The sequence below is a fragment of the Dendropsophus ebraccatus genome, chromosome 9 (genome assembly GCF_027789765.1).
Source record: "Dendropsophus ebraccatus isolate aDenEbr1 chromosome 9, aDenEbr1.pat, whole genome shotgun sequence".
In the NCBI taxonomy this organism is placed as follows: domain Eukaryota; kingdom Metazoa; phylum Chordata; class Amphibia; order Anura; family Hylidae; genus Dendropsophus; species Dendropsophus ebraccatus.
This window is the reverse complement of record NC_091462.1, coordinates 115382631-115406960: the sequence shown is the minus strand read 5'-3', so window position 1 is coordinate 115406960 and position 24330 is coordinate 115382631. Positions and strand designations below refer to the sequence as shown.

General features: G+C 45.4%; 1 protein-coding gene across 1 annotated transcript; it reads left to right on the top strand.

Annotated features, from left to right (window-relative positions):
- Positions 1-4327: 4327 nt before the first annotated feature.
- Positions 4328-17411, top strand: LOC138801620 (up-regulator of cell proliferation-like). Its single transcript, XM_069984634.1, is given in 5 exon segments — positions 4328-4390; positions 8602-8912; positions 12152-13240; positions 13243-14235; positions 14238-17411. Coding segments are annotated over 4 exon segments (4956 nt in total). The 5' UTR covers positions 4328-4390; positions 8602-8617; the 3' UTR covers positions 16817-17411.
- The last annotated feature ends 6919 nt before the right edge of the window (positions 17412-24330 follow it).

The following is a 24330-nucleotide window of genomic DNA, read 5'->3' as shown; positions in this document are numbered from 1 at the left end:
CCCTGCAGTATTCAGATCTGCTATTCCATTCATTTCTTGTATGTATATTCAGTTATCAGTGCCTAAGGGTATTATGTCGCCCCCAGTGTTCCAAGTATGGTACTTCTCATGTATATTTCTCTGTATATGCTTAATGGTGTGATGATGCAATGGCTGGATGTCGCGTGGCTGTGCCCTGTTTCCATGGTGCCTCCGGTGGTCGTCGAGCCTAGGCTGGGGTTGCCATGTGGCTTCCTGTTCTGCCTCGGTCTTGTCCTCCACCTTCAGGGAGACAAGTGTGTCTGTCTTCTCTCCCTACTAAGAGAGAGGCCTGCGTGTGCTCTGCTGCTCCAGTCCACTGGCTGTGTTCCTGTCTCAAGTCTCAAGATTCTCCAGATCTGGGTGCCATTCTTCAGTCATTCCTCTCATCATCGTCTTCTCTAATCATCCACAGCAAGTATTTCATTCAAGTCTCATTCCACCCAGCATCTCAACTTCAGTTTCACTACTACTCCCATCATTCAGCACGCTACTCTCACAGCCTATTGCAGCATCACCCATTACTCTGCTTTATTCAAGTCTGCCTTATTCCCGGTTGCATCCGGAGAGACTGTTACTATTAGTTACCACCGTTACAATAAATATACATTTACCGTTGTTTCTGAACCTTGGCATTGGTGTGATCATTGGTGCCCTGACTAAGGACAACGAAGAATCGCACGCCCAGTATTCCTGCACGGTCAGGAGCCCGGTTTCCAGCTGTATCACCCTCGTGCCTACACCGTTACCACATTATCCTACAGCTGCCCCGGTTCCTGCCTGTTAGCACCATCTACACTGCGGAGTGGCCCCTAGGGGCCTGGGGCATCGCAAACAAATTAACAAACACTAAAAAGTGACAACCCCTTACCAGACCCCTATGTACAGATATACAAATAATTCAGACCCCAGACCAGAGAAAAAAAAAACTAAATCTAAATTACAGACCCCGGCATTATTTTCTATTCCTAGATGTTATATCCTATATGAGACTTCTATAATATTTCCATCCTCCGAGCGGGCAGTGGTCATGTTCTGTCTCTAACCTGCAGTAACTCGCCTGTCAGCTACTATTTCAGATCCCACACGAGACCTTTAATCGGGATTCACAGGTTACATTTGTTTTTGTCTTTGTTACATTTTGAAAAGCAGAAAATTTTATTGTACAAATCACCATTTTACCATAAATTTGCTGTACTCATGGGTTCCTAGCTAACTACTAGGGTGCCTATCTGTAGTGTCCTGGTTCGGGTGGTCCACTAAGTCTTATGTCACCAGGGTAAAGGGTTTGGTCAGCGCCCAGTCTATATATCTATTAGTTTCTTGTGCAGCAATTGTTGAGCACGAAGGCAAAGCCCCTGGATACCGGGGTATTCACTTAGAAGAAAAAAGTGAGCTGCAGGAATCAGTTTTTTCTTCTGTGTAAAGGTAACTCTGTCAGGTGTCACACAAGGGGATGATGGCTGCCTTTAGCACTTTCACCACTTGGGGTCTCACTCTCTCCCATCTCTTTGTTAGAGCACAGCTGAAGAAAATGAATTTCCTATATGTTTTTCAACCAATTACTGGTGCAGCTACCACATACACTAAACACCTATTATACTTCTTCCCTCTCATTTCTCCACACTGCCCCCACCAATGAGAGGATAGACCCGGTCACCCCTATGAAAGGTTGGTTAGTTCCTGGTGGGAGGTGTCTAGGTCTAAGTTAGTCAGTTGTTAGTGGATGGTGGAACAAGAGACAGATACAGATTCCTTATGAGAGAAACTTAACTAAAAATGCACTGCTAAACCCACAGTTGGGGTAACAGTCCTCTAGGGGGAAAAAAGGGAAATTTTGGCAGCACATCTATGACTCTGTTCACACTGCAGGTTGCCTTGGGACATGGCTGCTATAAAAGAGATCATTTGCCTCCTATCTGCCCAGTTGTAGCTTATTCAGCCCAGGAGAGGCCATTGCTAGTGTGAAAATGCTAGAGTAGGGACCATGTCTCTGAGGACGCCTTAACATGGCGACATGGTACACTCTGTTTGATCAAATTGTTTTGCTAAGATCCTCACTTTTTTTTATATTTTAATATCTACAGAGCAGGTGTTTGCCGTGTGTACACTGGGAGGAGTATATACGGTAAGCCCTTGCACCTGTCAGTTGCTGTTGCACCTTCTGTTTTTTGTCTGTCCTCTAGAGAAAAACTTGTCTACGCCAGGGATCCCTCTCCAGGATTTTCAAGACAATTCACTCAAGTCACTTCCTCAAGCATTACTATCACTGGTAGCTGCACCAGTTGTACATTGTCTTTGTGGTATTGCACTGAACTTCTCATGTATAAGTGTTCCTTATTTAAGTATTGGACTCTGTGCTGTTCTTTTCTCGCTGCACCTACACCCACACCTTGTGCTAACCCTTCAAGTACCAGTGCCCGTGTGTCCGGGGTGGGTAATACCACTTCTTGCCACTGTGACAAGTGTCCCAGTAGAAACACCAGAGCCCACCTACTGTATACCATCCTCAGCACTCCGGGCCATGGCATATCTACCTACTAGGAGGCACCTGGCCACTTACTAGGGGGATTTAGCTAGTTATTGGGAGAAACCATCTACAAACTGGGGGAAACTATGTATCTACTGTGGGATTCTGTCTACCTACTTAGTGGACCTGTCTACCTACTGAGGGAACTGACCTACCAAAAGAGATTACCATTTTGGAATGGATGCTGGTTAAGCAGATTCTGGAGAGACAAGTCATGTTTGCTGGAAATCGTCATGATGGTCTGAAATGAATGGAGAAGAAAAGTAAATGACACAGACGAGACGTCACTGGATGGGAAATATTGTTATTTGTATAGCATGTTCTTTTGTAATGGTAGAATAGTATTATCCAATCACTGGTATTATATTGGTCTTGGTATACTGGGATTTATTCAGTAGCAGTATGATGGTTATATGTCTGAATAATACTTGCAAACTAGATTTGCATTTCCAGGGAAATACATAGTGCTTGAGAAGAGCGCCCCTTTACCAGTCACTTTCCCTTTAACCCTTCCTTTAAGAGCGACTTTGGTACAGTCCCTTTAAGAGCAACTTTGGAACAGTCCTTTAAGGAGCGACTTTGGTGACAACGCTTTGAGTGACCTATATACTGTCCCTTTAAGACCAGCTTAAGTACTGTCCCTTTAAAAGAGACTTAGGTACCATCCTTTGAAGACCAGCTTATGTACTTACCCATTAAGAGCGATTTGGGTACCGTCCCTTTAAGAGTGGCTTGAGTACCATCCCTTTAAGAGCGGCTTGGGTACCGCCCCTTTAAGAGCAGCTTGAGTACCGTCCCTTTAAGAGCGACTTATGTATTGCCCCTTTAAGAGCGAATTGGGTACCGTCCCTCTAAGAACAACTTGGGTACTGTCCCTTTAAGAGCAACTTGGGTACCGTCCCTGTAAGACCGACTTTGGTACCGTCCCCTCAGCTCTGCTACTTTACTGACTGAACTCTGCTACTTAGAATGGTAAAGATTATTGCTCGGTTACCATGTCAATCTTACATATGTCAGGGAGACAAAATGGTTAAGGACCTTCCATATATTACATCTTCTATTGGCCAATAGTGGACATGTGACTGTGGATGTTGTGAAACATTGCCTGACAAGACCTTAGAGTTCCTATTGGCTGCTATATTTCAGCTATTTGCATATGTGCTGTGATTGGCTGTCAGCATTTACAGTGTGGCCATTATTTCCAATGGGCCATTATTTTCTATGGGAAATTAGGGGTCTTTAAACGTAAATTTCTTAAAAATGACAAATCCAATCAACACGGAAAAAAGATAGCACACCTGTCACCGCTGAGGGCTTCGAAACGCAGTTTGAATGGAGTGTGTGTGCAAAGCGGCTCGGGCTGTATTATTCGCAGAAGAATGGCCAAGAAACGGAAGAAGTAGTATATGGATTACAATATAGGGATTTTTTGAACACTATAACTATGACTATTATCTAGAGGTAATATATATCATATAGAAAAAAATTGTCTTATATCCATGTTGTCTTGAAGAAATAGTGTGTACTGAAATTTTTATCTTCAGACATGTCAGAAACCCAAAGTAGCTGTATAAAATGTGCTCTCCCTGTGTGAGTTGTGCGCAGTGAACAGAAACCCCATCACTTGCACTGCATGCTCTGAGTCTGGAGAAATGAATGTGAAACTATGTGGAATTGTTTTAGGTTTCGTTTCTCCTTGTTGCCATCAAGTCTCCTCCCCTGATTGTATAACTATTTGCTGCAGAATCTGCTCACACAGGTCCCTGAGTATAAGGTGAGTGACAGCTTTCACTGCCTCCTGTACTGGTCATCTCTCTCCTACAGCAGGTCCCTGAGTATAAGGTGAGTGACAGCTTTCACTGCCTCCTGTACTGGTCACCACTCTCCTACAGCAGGTCCCTGAGTATAATATGAGTGAGATCTGCTGCCTCCTGTACTGGTCACCACTCTCCTACAGCAGGTCCCTGTGTATGCAGTAACATTGCACACAGCTACTCCTTTCTTATGCATTGTTGTTATAGGCTACACCTATACGTGGGATGCTACATTAGGTCCGTGCTGCAGTTTCTTCCAGAGTGGATGGCTGGGAGTGTCCCTGTCCTCTATGGAGTAGCAGCAGAGCTGTGCTAGTGATGCTGAACCTTTAATTGAAAGACAGGAGGCTCCTGGATGGTGGCACTCCTCAGTCAGTGAGGGATGATAGTAATGAGCTAATTTATTCAGAACTAATTGGTTTCTTTTGAAATTGTATGGAAAAACAAACACTCACCTGTTCCCCACTCCTGTCTGTGGCCGCACTCACACGGACATCTTTCACTTTGGCCTTTCTGTTATCATATATCACTAGACTGCTACAGCACCTTCCTCTTTGGTATTTTGTAACTACAAAATGGTCACTAAAGGCCGAAAGAAAAAGATACCCATGTGGGTCTGATGACAGACAGGAGCAGGAAGCAGGTGAGTATTTTTACTATTATTTCACATTGGCAGGAGTCCCTGCTCCTTCATAGGAAACAGCCATGAGTTATACATCTCTGCTTACTATTCTTCCACTTACTGTAGATACTTCTAATACTCACTGGGCTAGGCACTCAGTACATTGTTTCCATGATGTTCTGGCCACAGAGAGATGGGGTATATGGGACACCTGTCATTTTGACAGGAGTCCCTTCTTCTGTATAGTAAACAACTGAAATGGATGCAAGGGTGCTGTCATATTGGCTGTTTGTTCTAAATTAAGAGTTAAAAGTATTATCTCATGCACAATAGGCTCAAATACTCTTACACAGTTTATGGCTAAAATAGATCTTGTTTATTCAGAGATGGCAGCCAGTATATATACCCTGGGGGCGGGTGTTCTTCTCCTGAGGTATGAAAAGAGTTACTTGCCTAGTACTACTGTTACTTACATCAGCTTTAAGGAATGTAGCATCTCTGCATGTTTAGAAGGTCAGCACCGTATTGTAATGGCTCCACTAAATATAATCATCACATCCTTAACAGTCCCCCCTTTGTAACCATTTTAAAAAGCAGGTAACCTATATGCCTTAAGTCTAACAATATGTTCCACTGTGTATGCGCTCTGAGGTCTTCATCACTTTGGAGACCACCCATCTCTAGCAGATAGGCTCCCTCTCATTGGGCTTACACAAAGGAAGATCAAAGTCAGATTGTAGTCTATTCCTCTCTAATATGCAATGTATGGTGGTGGCCTCGCTTCTTCCTTATTCATTGGCTTCTAGATTTTTTTCCCTCAGGGAAATTGATCAGGATGCCCACAGTCATGCTGCTGGGGTTCAAATCAGTCAGTGACAGGTGCCGATCCTGTCACTGTCACCTTTAAATGCTGCCATCAAAATAGATCACAGCATTTTTGGGGGTTATTGTCAGACAGCTGCTAACATTAAAACAGCCCCGCACACATTAAAGCCCCTCCACAACAGGAAAGTGTTTTAGACATTAGGGCTGGGTTCACACACAGTTTATTTCAGGCAGTATTTGGTCCTCATGTCAGGTCCTCATAGCAACCAAAACCAAGTATGGCGGCCATCCACTCAATTTCAACATTGTGCGAACAGAGAATTTCTGTGTTTTCAATCCACTCCTGGTTTTGGTTGCAATGAGGACCTGACATGAGGACCAAATACTGCCTGAAATATACTGTGTGTGAACCCAGCCTAGAACTGTAAGGGCATCGGCACTTGCAACACATACACATATTGCTGACATAAAGGGGATAATCATCAGCACTAAGGTTCCTATTCCACAGGCCGAGGAGGGCCCGATCAACGATGTAAACAAGCGGCGATCTGCTAGATCGCCGCTCGTTTACTGGGCCTATTCCACGGCCCGATGATCGTTAAGCGAGGGCTGCAAGGACATCGTTACCGATGTCCTTGCAGCCCTTGCAGCAGTACATTACCTGGCTGCAGGTCTTCTCCTCCGCCCGTCTCCTCCCCGGGTCCTCCTCGCTCTATCTCCATCTTCTGAATGGCCGGTCAGCTGACAGACCACACTCAGCGAATCACAGGCCGCGGCGGTCCTGGCCTGTGATTGGCTGAGCGCTCCATCAGCTGACCGGCCATTCAGAAGATAGAGCGTGCGGGACCCGGGGATGAAGACAGCGCGTAGAAGAAGACCTGCAGCCAGGTAATGTATGATGCTGCTGCTGCTTCTTCTTCTTCTCAAATCGTCGATCGCCCGCCGCGCACCGCTATTCAACCATAGCGATGCGCGGTGGGGGAACAATGATTTTAGGTCTGGCCCTAAATGAACGATCAGCCGATGACACGATCATCAGCTGATCGTTCTCTCTATTTCACCGAACGATAATCGGCCAAATCGGGCCGAATGGGGCCGATCCGGCTGATTATCGTTACTGTGGAATAGGGCCCTAAGTCTGGTAGTAGGGGGTAGTTTCTGTCCCCCTGGATCCAGTTCAGAGCTTGTGTGGAACAGTACCATATAGGAAGTTCTGGCTGAGATGGTGACACCTTTATGAGCACAGAAACACGTCATTTGCTGGCGGTTACAGAGAGATCACATGACCTACCTGAAGGTAAAAAAAAATAACCTAAAGGAATTACTACTAGCTGAACATATACTGGAGGATTAGCAACATAATGAATAAAACAATAAAAAAATTTGAAATACAGAGTGCTCCTTAACCCTTTTTGCAGTGGTTGTCACTAATGGACCTTATTCCATCCCATACACCTTTTTTACGGCAAGGTTGGAACAAGGTGGTATAGCTACATGGAGCCGAGAAACCTCCAGTCTGGGTGGTTTAACCAATCATGATTTGACAGATTTGTAATGGATCAGTTGGTGTCACTCACCCCCATCGGCAGTCCAGCAACACAATTGCCTGTCATGTATTTGCCTCTATAAAGTCATGTTGGAGACCCACAATGACCAATACTAAATAACTATAACATTATTTATAAAGCACAGTAAAAGCTGTAAAAAAAATAGTGAAAGAATTGCAGTATTGTTTTTCCGCTTGCAAAAATAAATACACAATAAGTCATCAAAAAGTCATTTAATGAAAAATTATAACAAAAACTGTACAAGTTCCCATGAAAAACTGTCCCGCACTCAGCTCTGTCGAGAGGGCAAAAGTAGTAAAACGCAAACCAAGTGATACAGATTTGGTATTGCTGTAATCCTAGTGACCCAGAGAATTTAATTCTTATGTTATTTTTACCGCACCCTGAATAGTGTAAATATAATATGAAAAAGGATTGGATTTATCCCCCCCCCCCCCCCCCCCCAAAAAAAAAGGTGAATTAAAATGAAAGGGGTTTTCTCATCACCTGAAGTCACTCCAGTAGTTGGGACCTAGGGAGGGGTAAGCATTAGAGATGAGCGAACCGGATTCTGGTTCGAGTTGATCCGAACCTTGAACGATCAGCATTTGATTAGCTGGGGCTTCTGAACTTGGATAAAGCTCTAAGGTTGTCTGGAAAACATGGATGCAGCCAATGACTATATCCATGTTTTCCACATAGCCTTAGGGCTTTATCCAACTTCAGCAGCCGCCGCTAATCACATGCCGAACGTTCGGGTTCAGATCGACTCGAGCATGCTCCAGGTTCGCTCACCTCTAGTAAGCATGCAATTTTCATGGCTTTTGGGTCTCCCTCTGAGGTCACCCACATCTCTGGGCCTGGTGGATTGTCCCTGGAGGCATGTGTAATCCCAGTGAAACATAGCATAGTAGAGAGACGGCTCTCCGCTGTTGGGGGTGCAGTGACCAAGTGGGATAATTGCTATTTATTCAGTCATCAACAACAAACAAGGATTTTGGCCAAGTGGCCTTCAACAATTTTCCTGCACCCTTGTTTGGTGTTGATGACATGAGTCACTAAATAAATAGCAATTATCCCACTTTGTCAGAGCTTGGATTCTGTACTACAGTACACAATCCTAGTGGAAGCTGTGAAGGGGATTCAGCCCAGCACCAGTGCGTCCTGTAGGCTCTTGCCCTGGGACATGATCTTCTTGGAAGGTGACAATGAAAAAATGATGTAAATGTTATGATGTTATTGCAGGAGGCCCGTGAATACCATGAATATGACCAGAGAAGCCTCATGGATTGTCAAACATCTGAAATGGAAACTAGTGGAAATATTTGAGGAAAATTTTCAGGATCTATTGGATGAACTGGACTCCCTGCACATCATATCTCTGGAAAAATACTTTGATATTTGTTTGAAAGATTCTGAAGCAGAGAAAGTCATTGGGTTGATGGACCTCGTACTTCAGAATGGAGAAGCCGCATGTGAGAAATTCCTCAACCACCTTGAGAACCTGATTTTGAGGTTTCCTGCATTGTCTGGCTTGTCACAGTCATTTACTGAAGGTGAGTGGTTTTAGTGTAGCATTAATGTTATACACGTGGCTGTATGTGGCCTAAGCTGGCCGGACACATTACAGAACATGTTGGTTTTCATGGGATTGGCCAACTACCTAATTGCTATGGGGACCTCCTGGTTTTCCAGACATCAGATATGTAGCTGGAGAAGGGAACATTACAGTCTCTGGAGAAATCCAGGCAATAATTATAGGAATTTAGTCACAGTTCCCTTTAGCAGTTTCTTTTTAAGAATTTTTATTGAAAAAAAAAGTCTTTGAATAAACTTTTTAGCACTTAAGTGTTGCTAGGAGTAGTTGTACTGTTAGTAGAGACTTATACACAATCCAAACAGACTCGACCACATATTTGGTAATCGTCAGTGCAGTTTACTCCTGGTTAAATATGTATAGGGCACACAGCAGTAAAAACTTTGAGCCATGAAGGGCACGCTGCACTTACTCTAGCTGTAATCCCACAAAAAGTAAAGTGTAGCAGGAGAGTCCTTGTACAGCTTCCCCTTCTCTGTCTTGCTAATTGTCTCCGCCTGTAACCAGGGGCGTAGCTAATGTCTCCTGGGCCCTGGTGCGAGAGGTCAACTTGGGCGCCCCCCCTCCTTTCACAACCAAGTGATGCTATTGGTAATATATATATATATATATATATATATATACACCAGCATATAGGAGGAGAAAATATTATCACTGTACATATTACCACCATACTGTTACTGACCAAATCCTGTATACTGAGACCAATATTACCAATAATACCAGTATATAGGAAGGAAATATTACCGCCACACCACAACCACTACCATCTCCACCATATTGTTACTGACCAAATCCAGTATACTAAGACCAATAAAACACAGTACCAGAAAAAAGTAAGAATTCCACCACATACTGACTAACACCTCCACATACTGACTAAATACCACCGCATACTAACACCATCGCATACTAACATACCACATACTGACTAACACACCACATACTGACTAATACCACCACATACAGACTAACACACCACATACTGACTAACACCACTGCTGCTACTGAATAATATCACCACATACTAACCCCACCACTGCTACTGACTAGGATCCACTATACACAGATCAGCTCATAGAGTCATATAGAGGCTGACCCAGCTGTACACATGTTCTATACCCCATATACATTACAGTGCAGTTATATCAAGTGACTCACAAGGGACATCTTCTCTGATCGGAGTTCTTCCCTTTTAATCTTCTTAGTCTGTCCTGGGCCATTATAAGAACTTCTCCGAGCCACAAATCCACAGAATCTGCCAGAGAAACATATAAGGCTTCACACTCTGGCACCATCCTCATCTCTATACTAACTGCACATCTGTATTGGCCCCTGTACACCCTCATTTAGTGGGTAGGCTGACTTTGTGACCCCCTAATAATATATGCCACCGCCTCTATCTATGTAGCCTCCTTTAAGATGGCCCCCTGTGTTTTTTCCGCCTTATAGATGGCCCCCTCTCCCCCTCTCCCCCTATGTTGCCCCTCCTTATAGATGCCCCCCTATCTCTCCCCCTTCTAGATGGACCCCCTCATAGATGGCCCCCTCTCCCCCCTTATAGATGCCCCCCTCAATCCCCTCCTTATAGATGGCCCCCTCTCCCCCCTTGTAGATGGCCACCTCTCTCCTCCCCCTTGTAGATGGCCCCCTCTCTCCTCCCCCTTGTAGATGCCCCCTCTCTCCCCCCTCCTCATAGATGGCCCCCTCTCCCCCCTTATAGATGCCCCCCTCAATCCCCTCCTTATAGATGGCCCTCTCTCCCCCTTGTAGATGGCCCCCTCTCTCCTCCCCCCTTGTAGATGCCCCCTCTCTCCCCCCTCCTCATAGATGGCCCCCTCTTCATCCCTCCCTCCCTCCTCATAGATGGGCCCCTCTTCCTCCCTCCCTCCTCATAGATGGCCCCTCTCTCCCCCCCTTGTAGATGGCCTCCTCTCTCCTCCCCCTTGTAGATGGCCCCCTCTCTCCCCCGCTCCTCATAGATGGCTCCCTCACCCCCCACTCCTTATAAATGGCCCCCTTTCTCCCTCCTCCCTCCTTATAGATAGCCCCCTCCCCCCTCCTTGGAGATGGCCCCTTCTCCCCCGTGCAGGCAGATAAAAAAAACACACAACTCACCTCACAACGCGCTCCTCCCCCGTCGATCCTCTCTTCTCCTGCAGCATCCATCTTGCCCCGGTTGATGTGCTGCTGCAATGGGTGTCCCGTCCTCCTATCCTCGGCAGCGTGCACATCAGAGAGCTCCCTGTGTGCCGGGGCTGGGAGAGCGTCTCTAACAAGCGCTCGCTGTGCCAGAAGTCAGGGCCCCAGGCACACAGGGAGCTCTCTGATGTGCGCGCTGCCGGGGAAAGGAGGACGGGACACCCCCGGTAGATGCACATCAGCCGGGGCCAGACGGATCCGGACTCATGGGACCACAAGCAAAACAATGGCTTGCGGTCATAAGAGTGACTGATGGGGGGGGGGGGGCTCGCAGGCCCCCCGTTGTGGCGGGCCAGGTCACAGCGGTGACCGCTGCGACCCTGGTAGTTACGCCACTGCCTGTTACGCCATTGCTCTTAATATTCTCTCACAGCAGGGCTCCAGATGGCGACCAAAATGGTCGCCAATGCGACTGACATATTGCAAATGGTGAGAGATATATCTATCTATATACACATCTTGTGGGGGGTCACTATGGCTGCAGTCATAAGTCTAGCTCAGTATGTATAGACTGTTGCAAGCTTTTAAGTTCAAGTTCAGAAGAGTAAGCCACATTAAAAGGCTAGCCAAGTGAAGCTGAAGTACTGAGTCAGACTGTATATGGTTGTCAAGTTGCAAGTTTCTATGTTGAACGTTTTCAAACTAAGAAAGGAGAGGATCTAAAGGAGGAGGATGCTGCCGTGGCCTCTGCACACAGTAAGTCCCATTTAACATAACATTAATTTTACATGTTTTAAAATGTTGGCGACCAAATATTCTATTTGGCGCCTAAATTTTTCAGGTTAGGAGCCAATGGCTCCTAGGTAAATTTTTAGTCTGGAGCCCTGCACAGGTCGCTTCTCCTCCCACCTCTCTATTCTGTCTACCCACTTATATACTTGATTTTCTGCTTTTTCCTCCCTTCAAATTCTTAGTGCAATACTCTACCAGACCTATCATTAGTTGATATATAAAATAATATTGAAGACATGTTACTGTTTTTTCCTCTTTTTACAGACCGGTCTAAGAATTTTCACGAACTAGTAGAAAGACTGAACATGGAACAACACCTGCGGTCAAAGTTGACATTGGGAGATGTTCTTAGCATAGGAAGAGATAATCTTCTTATTGGTCAACCTCACAATATTCAAGACATCCCCTGGCACTTCCTGATAAAAATTATAGGGCTGAACAGAACGGCAAGAAATATTCAGCTCCAGAAACAGTCATCTAAAGAAGAATCAGATGATGATGGTGAAATGTTTTTGTCTGTGAATGTTCTAGAAGATCCTTCATGTTCCATCCATCCACTAGATATTCTCTGTGTTCTACTTCATTGTTCAAACCCATTTTTACAGCAAGAAATTGTAACTAAAATGTCCATGTGCCAGTTTGCTGTTCCCCTCCTGCTTCCTCCCGGTGATGGTCCTGATTTCACCTTCATGCTTTGGGCAATGAGAGACATTGTGAAGAAATGGAGACCTGAGTCTCTAGCAGACAGTAAGGGGTTCAGAGAAGATAACGTGGTGAATATTGAGATGCCGATCTTCTCCTTCGTCAGACTGGGGCCAAATAAATTATCTAAATCTAAAGTACTAAATCAGGTTCTTAACCCAGCTCAACAACATCATGACTTCTTCATACATGACAACATGGAAGGAGGGAACATAGAGAGGAAGATATCTGATGGGCTGGTGGAAATGTCCTGGTACTTTCCTTGTGGTAAATCTGATGTCTTCTCAGAGCCCATTGCTGTGGCCAATCTACGAGGAGACCTGGAGACCAACTGGGAACAGTTCACATTTCTCACTCGCATCTCATCGGCCATCTTTATATTTATTGAGAGTATGTGTGAGAGACAACTCCGATTACTATCATCCTGCAATCCCAATGACACCAAGTTTTATTTCCTGGTCACTCCAGGTCCTGGAAAAGATGTCGACTCAGAGACACAGAAACATTTAAAAAATCTAATGGTCAATTTAAATATTTGCAAAAAGCAATTTATTGTAAAGAAAAGCAAAGCCAATGATGCAGAATATGTCAGAAATATCCAGAACAGCATTGAGCAGATCTTAAAGGAACATCATAAAAATTCATCTCTAGAAATGTAAAAGCACAAAGATCTGGACTTCATATTGATGTAGATGAAGACTTGTCTGAGTGTCAAAAAGCGAGAGCGTGTGCTCTAAACATCACCTCAGTCATAGGTAAGGTAGATGAATATAAGAAGAAGGAACTGAATCTACAGGGAGAACTATGGAAGGAATTGTCCAAAATAGAAAAAGAACTTTGCAGGATGACAAACCTAAAGGGGAGAGATGTACAACAATATCAGGCTGAACTCCAAGAGCGACGCATCTCTCTACACAAGAAACAAAATGAGCACGATCTATCTGAGGGAATAATGCTGTTTATTAATGCCATCACCCATTTATCTCAGGACGAGCGACAATATTTCCTGAAATGGATGAAGCTGGAGCTGGAAGCAATATCTAGACATAATGTGTCTGCATTACAGTCTGAATACAAGGAAAAGTGTGGCAATAAATCCAATAATTTAGAGGATCTCAAACTAATAGATCAAAAAATCACAGACAGTTCTTTGGGAATTGAACATTTCCTCCGTGAGTTGGGGCAGTTTTATGAGGCTGAATGCTCAATGATAAAAAGAACATTACTACCTGAACACAGAATACAGTTTGTAGGATTGCCAAAAATTGCCTCTGATCTTCTTCTTGACGGGTTCCCATTGGAGCTGATTGATGGAGACGCGTCCAATATTCCCTTACAGTGGATAACTGATGTCCTGACTGAGCTGGATAAGAAGACTGGAGGACGATGTAGGATGAGAGTGATAACTGTGCTGGGAGTGCAGAGTACGGGAAAGTCCACGCTCCTGAACACCATGTTTGGTCTACAGTTCCCGGTGGCCAGTGGACGATGCACACGAGGAGCCTTCATGACTCTTATTAAAGTGAAGGAGAACTTCCAGGAGGAGATTGGCTGTGAATTTATTCTTGTGATCGACACTGAAGGGTTAAAAGCTCCTGAATTGGCTTCTCTGGAGAACAGTTATGAACATGACAATGAGTTGGCCACATCACAATAGTCAATATGGCCATGGAGAACACCACCGAGATGAAAGATATATTACAGATGGTGGTCCATGCTTTTCTAAGAATGAAAGAGATTGGGAAGAAACCCAACTGTCAGTTTGTCCATCAGAATGTGAGTGATCTGTCCGCCCATGACAAGAATATGAGAGACAGGAAGAAACTTCTAGAACAGCTAAATGAAATGACAAAAATTGCAGCAACAATGGAAAAGAAAATTGGAATTACAAGTTTCAGTGATGTGATGGACTATGATCCTGAGAAGCACAACTGGTACATTCCCGGCTTATGGCACGGGGTTCCTCCAATGGCTCCAGTAAACTTTGGTTACAGCGAAAATGTTTATAAGCTGAAGCATGACTTACTGACATTCATGAAAACCCAAAATGCTCCTTGTAATATCCCAGACTTCATTGTATGGGTGGAAAGTTTGTGGAGCGCTGTAAAACATGAGAAGTTCATCTTTAGTTTTAGAAACAGTCTGGTGGCTGAAGCTTACGGAAATCTGTCCATGCAGTTTTCTCTATGGGAATGGGAATTCCAAAAAAAGGTTTACAAATGGATCAATATCACAGAAAATAATATAAAAAATCAGAGGGCAGAATGTTTGGATAAAGAACAGTATATGAATGATCTTCATCAGATTCTTCTTGAGGGGGAAAATAAGATGCTGGAACAGCTAGAAAACTACTTCGACAATAAGATGGAAAACGCTCACCTTGTAGAAAGATATCGAGAAGACTTTAGACTGAGTGTAACATTCCTGAAAAAAGAGCTGGAAAGAAAAGCCATAGGGAAATACGAGAAAGCGGTCTCACTCCAGAAAGGAAAGTCTGAGGTTCAGAGTATCCAGAATAAGAGTCAACAGTTAATAGAAGAAAAAATCACAGAACTCCTGGAAGTCGGAAGACACAAGAAACACAAAATGACTACTCTGGAATTAGAACTGGAATTTGAGAAGATGTGGGAGGAGACAATGTCATGTGTCCAGATTGGAAGAATTAAACAATTTAATGTAGGTCAAGCAATGTTACAGCGTGTGATAAATGATCTGAGCAGTAAAGGATCTGCTGTAACCCAAAGGTTAGTAAAAATAATGCAATTACCATGTGATCAGAGAACCTTTCAAGTGGATAAAAATCACATTGATCAATCTTGGATCTCCTGTGTAAAATCATGGTTTAATTATGATCCATATGTCTCACTACAAGAATTTGCCAACTCACTGATAAAGATGTGTAATGACTATATCATAGAGAGGAAGAACAGTGATGAGGACTATGATGACACTTACTGCCAGAAACTTCTACAGAAGATCAATAGAAAGCTTAGACAGAAAGATATTAAAAAACTTCACTTCTCATCACAGTTTGAGCTCGATATCAAAGTCTTCATCTTTGGAAAAGCAGCACCAGTATTTCAGGAGATGCATGATAGGTTTGTCCAGAAGAACGACCCAAGAAATTGTCTTGATAAACTAAAACCTCAGTATTTCTCAACATTTATCAATATGTTCAAAGAAAAAGATCAGGGTCAGAGCAGAGCGAAACAATTCTGTGATCAGTGTCTCCAACCGGCCATCACCCAGTATGTGTATAGTCACCTAGGGGAAAGGATAGTGGATGACATCTTACACAGCTCTGACAATAAGATCTTCAGCACCAGAACCTTCTTCCAGTATACTATGCTGGAGAACTTACTGGAGGAAATGTCTTTCCAGAAATATGTCCAGTATCTTCTCTCTTATAAGAAATTCTCAAAACAGTGGATAATAAATTACATCCTTAAAAAATATAATAATCCATTAAGTTTGGAGGAATTTTATGTGAACATCCTGAGCTCCATTTGTGAGAAAATCCAGAATGTTCTCCAGGATGAAACTTGTGTAAGGAGCAAAGATATCTCACAATTCTTCAGCAATCTCTGTGGTAATCTGCAGAAAGAATTAGTGATTCCCCAGAATGAGCTGAAAGTCATTGTCTTTGGTAACACCTCAGACGTGGGGCAGTTTTCCTCAGATGTTCAGTCCTTCCTGGCAGACACCAATGAGCAAATCTTATCAGAGCTGAGGTCTATGAGTTTGGAGTCTGTACTTTCCAGGGTCACATTGAAGCCTCAGAATGAGTTACTGAAGAAAGTGATTGGATGTGGACATCAGTGTCCGTTCTGTAAAGTTCCCTGTGAGGCCGGAGGTGGTGATCACAAGAAGCACTTTGCATCTGTTCATAGACCCCAAGGGCTTGGACGATACAGAAACATTTATAATAAAAAACTAGTCCTGGACATATGTAGCACAGGTGTTGTGTCCGATGCTGTGTTTAGAAATTCAGATACAGATGGCAAGTGGCATCCATACAAAGAGTATTGCACTTACTACCCAGACTGGTCCATCCAACCCGACCCCAGCATCCAGTCCTCAGATTACTGGAAATACATTTTTGTCCGATTTAACAAAGAGCTTGCACATGAGTATAAAGCAAAACCGGCTGAGCTGCCATCTATCTGGAGAGAAATAACCAAAGAACAGGCTCTACTCAGCCTACAGAAAACCTTCAATATCACCTAACCTGAGACACCCATGACTTTCTGCAACCAGTTATAGTTTCCATTGTAATATTGTTAATGACATTTTTACAGGATTATGTTGATTGTTGGATCCTATGATCTGTATGACATACAAAGTGATAGCAGCTCATTTATTATCATATTTTACATTTATAGGGGATGTTTCATTAGCCAGAGGTATACGTGCTACAGGAGATGTAAAACCTTTATAATTGTTTTTTATTACCTGTATCCCCTGACTGTGTTGTATATGCTCATTATGGCTTTGGCACAGTGCAGGCCTGGCTCCAAACAGCAGCCACACATTACCCATTGTTAACAGCGCATTGTCTAGGTTACAAGCGGTGGTCGGTAACCTAGACATCAAACTGTCACCAATGGTCGGAGGAGCGCGGGTGTATCAGGAGAAGAAGGCAAGTTTGCAAAATAAATGTATTTGCAAAATTTTTTACCCTTACAAGCTATGTTAGTTAAAGAGAACCAATCACCTAAATATAACTGTCCCTATTATGACAGTACATCTCTCCCTAAGTCTATTCATGAAGATACAGACTGCCTTTGCAGTCTGTATCTTTATACTTTACCTGATCCTCTGTTCCCTGGCTGTTCCGGTGAGCGCCGCCATCTTGATGACGTCACTTGCGTTCCAGCTGTGCGTTCCAGCGTGACGTCATCAAGATGGCGGCGCCGCCGGAACAGCCAGGGAACAGAGGATCTGGTAAAGTATAAAGATACAGACTGCAAAGGCAGTCTGTATCTTCATAGATAGACTTCATGAGGATACAGACTGCATTTGCAGTCTGTAGCTTTATACTTTACCTATCCTCTGCTTCAGTGCCGCAAGGCCGGGCACCGCCATCTTGATTACGGGCCTTGCGTTCCACCGCTGGAACGCAAGTGACGTAATCAAGATGGCGCCGCCGGCCTTGCTGCACCGAAGAAGAGGATTAGGTAAAGTATAAAGATACAGACTGCAGAGGCAGTCTGTATCTTCATAAATAGATTAGAGAAGAGGGACTTTAGATAATACACAGCGATCTTGCGCTGTATAGCGCGAGATCACTGTGTGTTAACAGAGCGGCAGGCAAAGGATCATGGGAACCTTTCCTGCCACTCTGCATGACGGGAGTTTCCTGTCTCGCGCCGGCTCTTTTGAAAAGAGCCGGCTCGAGACAGGAAAGTAAAAAGGGAATAATTCAAAAACGTGACAATAAAAATAATTAATTATATTTGCAAATGTCAATTTAATTATGATTTGCATCTAATTAAGGAATAAAAATTTTTTAACTTTCGTCCATGATTGGTTCTCTTTAAGATGGGAATATCCCATTTACCCCTTTAATCATAATAACATAGGAAATAAATTCATAGGATCTTCCTGAAAGAGTCATTGTTTATGGCGCGAAAGACTCTAGCAATGAGATGGATGGACGTGAGGCCCCCATCAGTGAGCAAATGGAAAAAACTAGTCAATTCCATATTGTCTTATGAGTTTATTGTGTACAAACATAGAGGGTATCCTAAGAAATTCCGTAAAGTATGGGGGTGGTGGTGTGACTCACCTCTGACAGCGTTCCAACCTAGTAGGTTTGTACGGATGGATGAACATAACATTCCTTCACCTCGCGGTGATGACTGAGTTGACCTCATGTAATTACCTGTGTGGAGATGTCTTTTCTAATGTTACTTTCTGGTATGTGCAATGTCTTTTCCTTTTTGTATTAAGGTGTTTTTGCTGCCCTTGTTTGATTTCTTTTGTGATTCACGGACACAGGCCCATTCTTATCTGCTCTGCTGAGCTGTCATGTACTTATGATGTCAGTGATATGTTACATTGCTTGTGTCTATTCTTTCTCCTTCAATAAAAGAGTTTAAAAAAAAAACATAGGAAATAAATGTTTCATGCTTTTGATAAAGTACAATGACCGCTAAAAAAACACAAATACTAAATAATTATTTTTTTTAAAGGGGTAGTTTAGGATTACAACATAACTGCTTTCCTTCAGACTCAGTGCCACCCCTGTCCTCAGGTTGTGTGTGGCATTATAATTAGAGATGAGCGAACCTGGAGCAGCTCGAGTCGATCCGAACCCGAACTTTCGGCATGTGATTAGCGGTGGCTGCTGAACTTGGATAAAGCCCTAAGGCTATGTGGAAATCATGGATATAGTCACTGTCTGTATCCATGTTTTCCAGACAACCTTAGAGCTTTATCCAAGTTCAGCAGCCCCCGCTAATCAAATGCCGAACGTTCGGGTTCGGATCAACTCGAACCCGGTTCACTCATCTCTAGTCATAACTCATCTTCCTTCACTTCAATGGAAGTAAGCTGCGATACCACAAACAGAGGACAAGAGTGACACTGTTTCTGGAAGAAAGGAGCCATGTTTTTCTAAGCTGTAACAACCCCTTTAAGTTGCCCACTCTGAGCATATGGGCAAGCTAGATTTAAATAGAGGAACGCACATCTACATAAATCCAGGTGCATTTGAGTTTGCCCGTGCGTCCTTACTGAAGTTTACACAAAATGATACTAACTTTTTGTACAAAATGGTAGTCTGAGCAAAATACGTTCGTTGAGCCTTTGTGTAGTATGCACCTAGTGTACCCAAAAATGTAACTTTTTTTTTTTTTTTTTAAAGCCCTCATATAACTATATAAATGGAGAAATAAGAAAAAATATTGAGGATTTACAGGCCTCAAATAACTATAGTTTTAAAGAATTGTTATTGAGGCTCAAAATAGGCGATCACTAAGGGGTTAATTACCTACATTGTATATTTATGTCATGGCACTGATAAGGATGCATGGAGAAGTCTTGGGGGCTGAGCCTTACAGTTGGCGGCTGTAACTGTCTTTAGCTGTTGACAGTCTCAGGGTGCGTTTACACAGAGAAATTTATCTGACAGATTTTTTAAGCCAAAGCCAGGAACAGACTGTAAAGAGAGAACAGATCATAAAGGGAACCTGTCACCCTGGCTGCCGAAGTGAAGCCCGTCCGACCCTGCTCCAGTCATTCTCTATTGCTACGGTTACCGACGGGGATTTCTCGGTGGCGGGACGGGGTCCGGGACCGGGACTTTGAGAGGAGGATAAGTATGAGGGGCTCCATCAGGGGGTCGGCAGCCGGGGTGACAGGTTCCCTCTAAGGAAAGAGTGAGGTTTCTCCTCTTTTCAAATCCATCCTGGCTTTGTGAAAATGTGTCTGATCACGCTCCTGTGTAAATGCAGCAACTAGAGGAATACAAACAGGCCAGAGGAACGTTTTTGGACTGCTTGACAGTCCACTTGCATATACAGTATACCATCACAAAACATAGGAAGAGGCCTAGCAAACATAGAGAGGGAGATTTATCAAACATGATGTAAAGCAAGACTAGCTCAGTTGCCCCTAGCAACCAATCAGATTCCACCTTTCATCCCTCACAGACTCTTTGGAAAATGAGAGGTGGAATCTGATTGGTTGCCGGGGGCGACTGAGCTAGTTTCACTTTACACCATGTTTGATAAATCCCCCCCCATAGTGTATACTAATACAACTGTTTGTTTCATCCAGCTAGACAGGGTTTCCATCTAGCAGAGTGATCTATTCCTCTAGTTGCTGCAGGGAGACTAAAAGAATGGATAAAAAAGGTTTTAACGATATTAACCCCCTCCCCCCCCCACACACACACACACAATATAAAAATTCTACTTCCCATATTTTAAATTAAACAATGTAAACTAAAACTTTATAAAAAGTGATCAATATGTCTATACCAAAATGGTACCAATAAAAAATTAAATCTTACACAGCTCCAAAGAAAAAAAAGGAAAATAGAAGATAGAATATGATGATTTTTTTCTGAAGGTTACATTTTTTATAAGCATTAAAACATAAGGCTGTGCTTACACATTGCAATTTTTTGCCTTGCTGCATCATTTCATTTCAACACAACCTAAGGCTGGGTTCACACACAGTATATTTCAGGCAGTATTGTGGATTGAAAACACAGAAAGGCTCTGTTCACACAATGTTGAAATTGAGTGGATGGCCGTTATTTAATGGCAAATATTTGCTGTTATTTTAAAACAATTGCCGTTTTATTTAAATATTGGCAGTTATTTACCGTAATTTTACCATTGTGGGAACTCAGCCTTCACTGCCTGCCGCATCAGTAAACAACTCCCAGTCAAAACTATCAACCGCCGGGGCAATGATCAAGGACCGACCGTTGTAGGTTTCCAAAAACCCCGCCCATATGGCCAGATCATCGCGACGATCCTGAGTCAAGCGGACAAAATAATGAGGTGCCCGCATACCCGCCGTCACCCCCTCCAAACGTCGGCAAAAAACACGTCCCATGGGCATAATCCTGCAGGCAATATTCAATTTGCCCAGCAGGGACTCCCTCAAAGGAATCTTACGCAAAGCCTGAGCCCGCCGCACCTTAACCCTCAGGGCCTCAAGCTTATCCTCAGGCAACCTGCGCTCCATTCTACAGGAATCAATAGTGATCCCCAGGAATTTTAGCACAATCGCCGGACCCTCCTACTTCTGAGCCAACGGAACCCCGAACTTTTCCGCCACCCACTCCATCGTACCCAACAATGAACCACACACTGGGGACCCGAGGGACTTATGAACAGGAAGTATCCAGATAATGAATGACCCATTCCAAGTTTGCGACATCCCGCACCACCCACTCCAAAAACAAACTAAACGGCTCAAAATAAGCGTATGACAGGGAACAACCTATAGAAAGACACCTATCCACGTAGAAACCCCCCTCCCAAAAACATCCCAACAACCGCATGCTGTCGGGATGCACCGGAAGCAAGCGAAACGCCGCCACAATGTCCGTCTTAGCCATGAGAGCCCCAGGCCCATACTGCCGAACCCACGCCACAGCCACGTCAAACGATGTATAAACCACTGAAAAAAGCTTAGGGTCAATACCTTCGTTCACCGACTGCCTGTGAGGGTGCGATAGATGATTAATGAGCCGGAACTTATTCGTCTCCTTCTTGGGGACAACGCCTAAGGGAGACACCACCAAATCGGGTAAGGGGAGAGCCGCAAATGGGCCCGCCATCCTACCCAAAGCCACTTCCTTGGCTAACTTATCACGAACCACCCCCGGGATACTGGTGGGCCAACCGCAGATTCCGCACTGAAAAAGGCACCTCATAAGGAGGGGCAGGAATTACAAAACCGTCCAACAATAAAACCGCCTTCGCCCTATCTGGAAACCTGTCGAGGGATGGCTGCATCGCAGCCACCCTCACCGGAGTCACCCCCTAGACCAGGAAATCAGAACCCTGACCCCTCCCTCTCTTAAAACACTGCGCTGACCCATGGGAGGAACCCCCACACTTGCCGAAGGCATGTTTCAATTTGCAGGCTAATCCATACTTACACTGACCCTTGTTAAAAAGCCAGCATAATCCGGATTTGCCTCCCCCAGACTCAGGAGCCTGGCCCACCATTCCTGACTGGCCGGCAGAGCCGCCCCCCCCCCCCCTGAAAAGGCCTGACAAAACCGCGCCATCCCTATCACACGCAACCAGAGGCCGATGTCCTTCTGGTCCCATCGGATACTAGGGTGAACCGCCTTCCGCTGCCAAAATTGCTCGTCGTACCGAAGCCAGAACTGGCCCCCGTACACACTATAGGCCTCACCTATGGAGTCCAAATAACAAAAAAGAGCCGAGCAATTCTGCGGCGCCTTGTCGCCGATCACACTTGCCAGGATAGAGAACGCCTGGAGCCAATTAGAAAACGTTTGAGGAATAAGCCGCCACCGACGCTTTTCTTCCTCCTCCTTCTTGCTTTCAAAACATTTCCCCTTATCCAAATTGAACTTTTCTAGCGGGAGCAGCAAAAAAATTTCAACATACTCGTCCCGCCAGATTTTCTCCCTAACCTCCTGCTTCAGGTGAGCCCCTAGGGGTCCCTCAAAGCAAACATAGACCTCACCCCTCGCCCTATCGTCCAGCCACACCCAGTCCACCTCCACCTTCTCCGTCTGTACCGCCACCGCGATATCCGCCGAAGACCTCGCCGTCACCACTCCTGACGCGACACTCACCCCAAGGTCAACCCACGCCATAACCGGGGAAGAAAACGCCCATTTCCCACCCCAGCAGCCCGCCGCAATAAACGCCCAAAAACTGGCAAATAACTCCTGCCAACGCGCACACTCACCCTCCACCCCGCTCCTAATGCCAGCATCACCCAGAAATAGGACAGTAGGCCCACCACCCCCACTACCCCGGGAACTATCCACCCCCCAGACAATACAAGGGAAAACTCACCAGGCTGCCCGGGGGTGCTGTGTCTCCGCCAGCCGGAGGGTCAGGAACTCCTCGCCGATCAGCAACGTCCTCCTCGTCCACGCCGTCATCCATCTGCGAGGGAGCAGGGGAGCCGGAGCCCAAGGGAGGGGCAGGAGCCACCATGCCCCCTCACCCTGTGCTGCTCACGCGTGGAACGCCTGGAGGGACGGGACCCGCCAGTCACCATGCAGGCCGCCTTCATCCCTGCGCCCGGTCCCCGACTGAGGCCGGCGCGAACGATTCAGGTGCCCACTACGAGGGGGCGGGAGACAGGCGGGCTCATCACCAGGGGAGCCAGCCGCAGGACCCACAAGGCGCTGACTGAAGGAGCGTAGGGGGCCGCGAGCCCACAGCCTAGGCCTACCCCTCTTCGCTGAACCTGGCCGTTTCCTGGGATTCCTCTTAGGCCGGGGCCCGCGACCCTGGGCAGTAGGAGGCGGCATCTGACCTGGAGGGTCCCCGCGCTGTCGCCGGGTCACGGGAGCCGCATCGGGGCTCAGCCGCACAGGTGTCCGGGACCGCCAGGCACTACGCTGGCGGAGGGGAGGAGAAGAGGGGGAGTGATGAGCGGGCGGGGGAGCAGCTGCAGCCGGCAATGCTTACCGCCCGGGACCCCTCGCCAGCGTCGGAAGAAGCAGGGGGGCGAAGGATGGCCAGGACCTGTTGCTCCAGTCATCGGTGGAGGCAGCCGCCTACCGAAGATCTTCCAGCAACGCCGACAGTGACATCAGGTAACGCAGCACACAGCACAGTAGCACACTCAGCTCCCTAGCAGCTCTCCTCACAAGAGTTGCATGAGGAGAGCACCAGCCCCTATTTAACCCCTCTTGCTCCACCTACTCCCACCCCCTTGCAACCCCTTGGTAACACCCACTCTCTACCCTGATCCTACAATTTAACCCTGTCAGGCCATTTCCCCGTCACGGCAGCTTTCCGCTCACTGGGGGGGAGGGGGTCGCGTCCAGCCTTACTTCACCACACACAGACACAGTGACAGACACACAACAGAGACAGCACGGCACATAGACACAGTGACAGACACACAGCAGAGACAGCACCACACACAGACACAGTGACAGACACACAACAGAGACAGCACGGCACACAGACACAGTGACAGACACACAGCAGAGACAGCACCACACACAGACACAGTGACAGACACACAGCAGAGACAGCACCGCACATAGACACAGC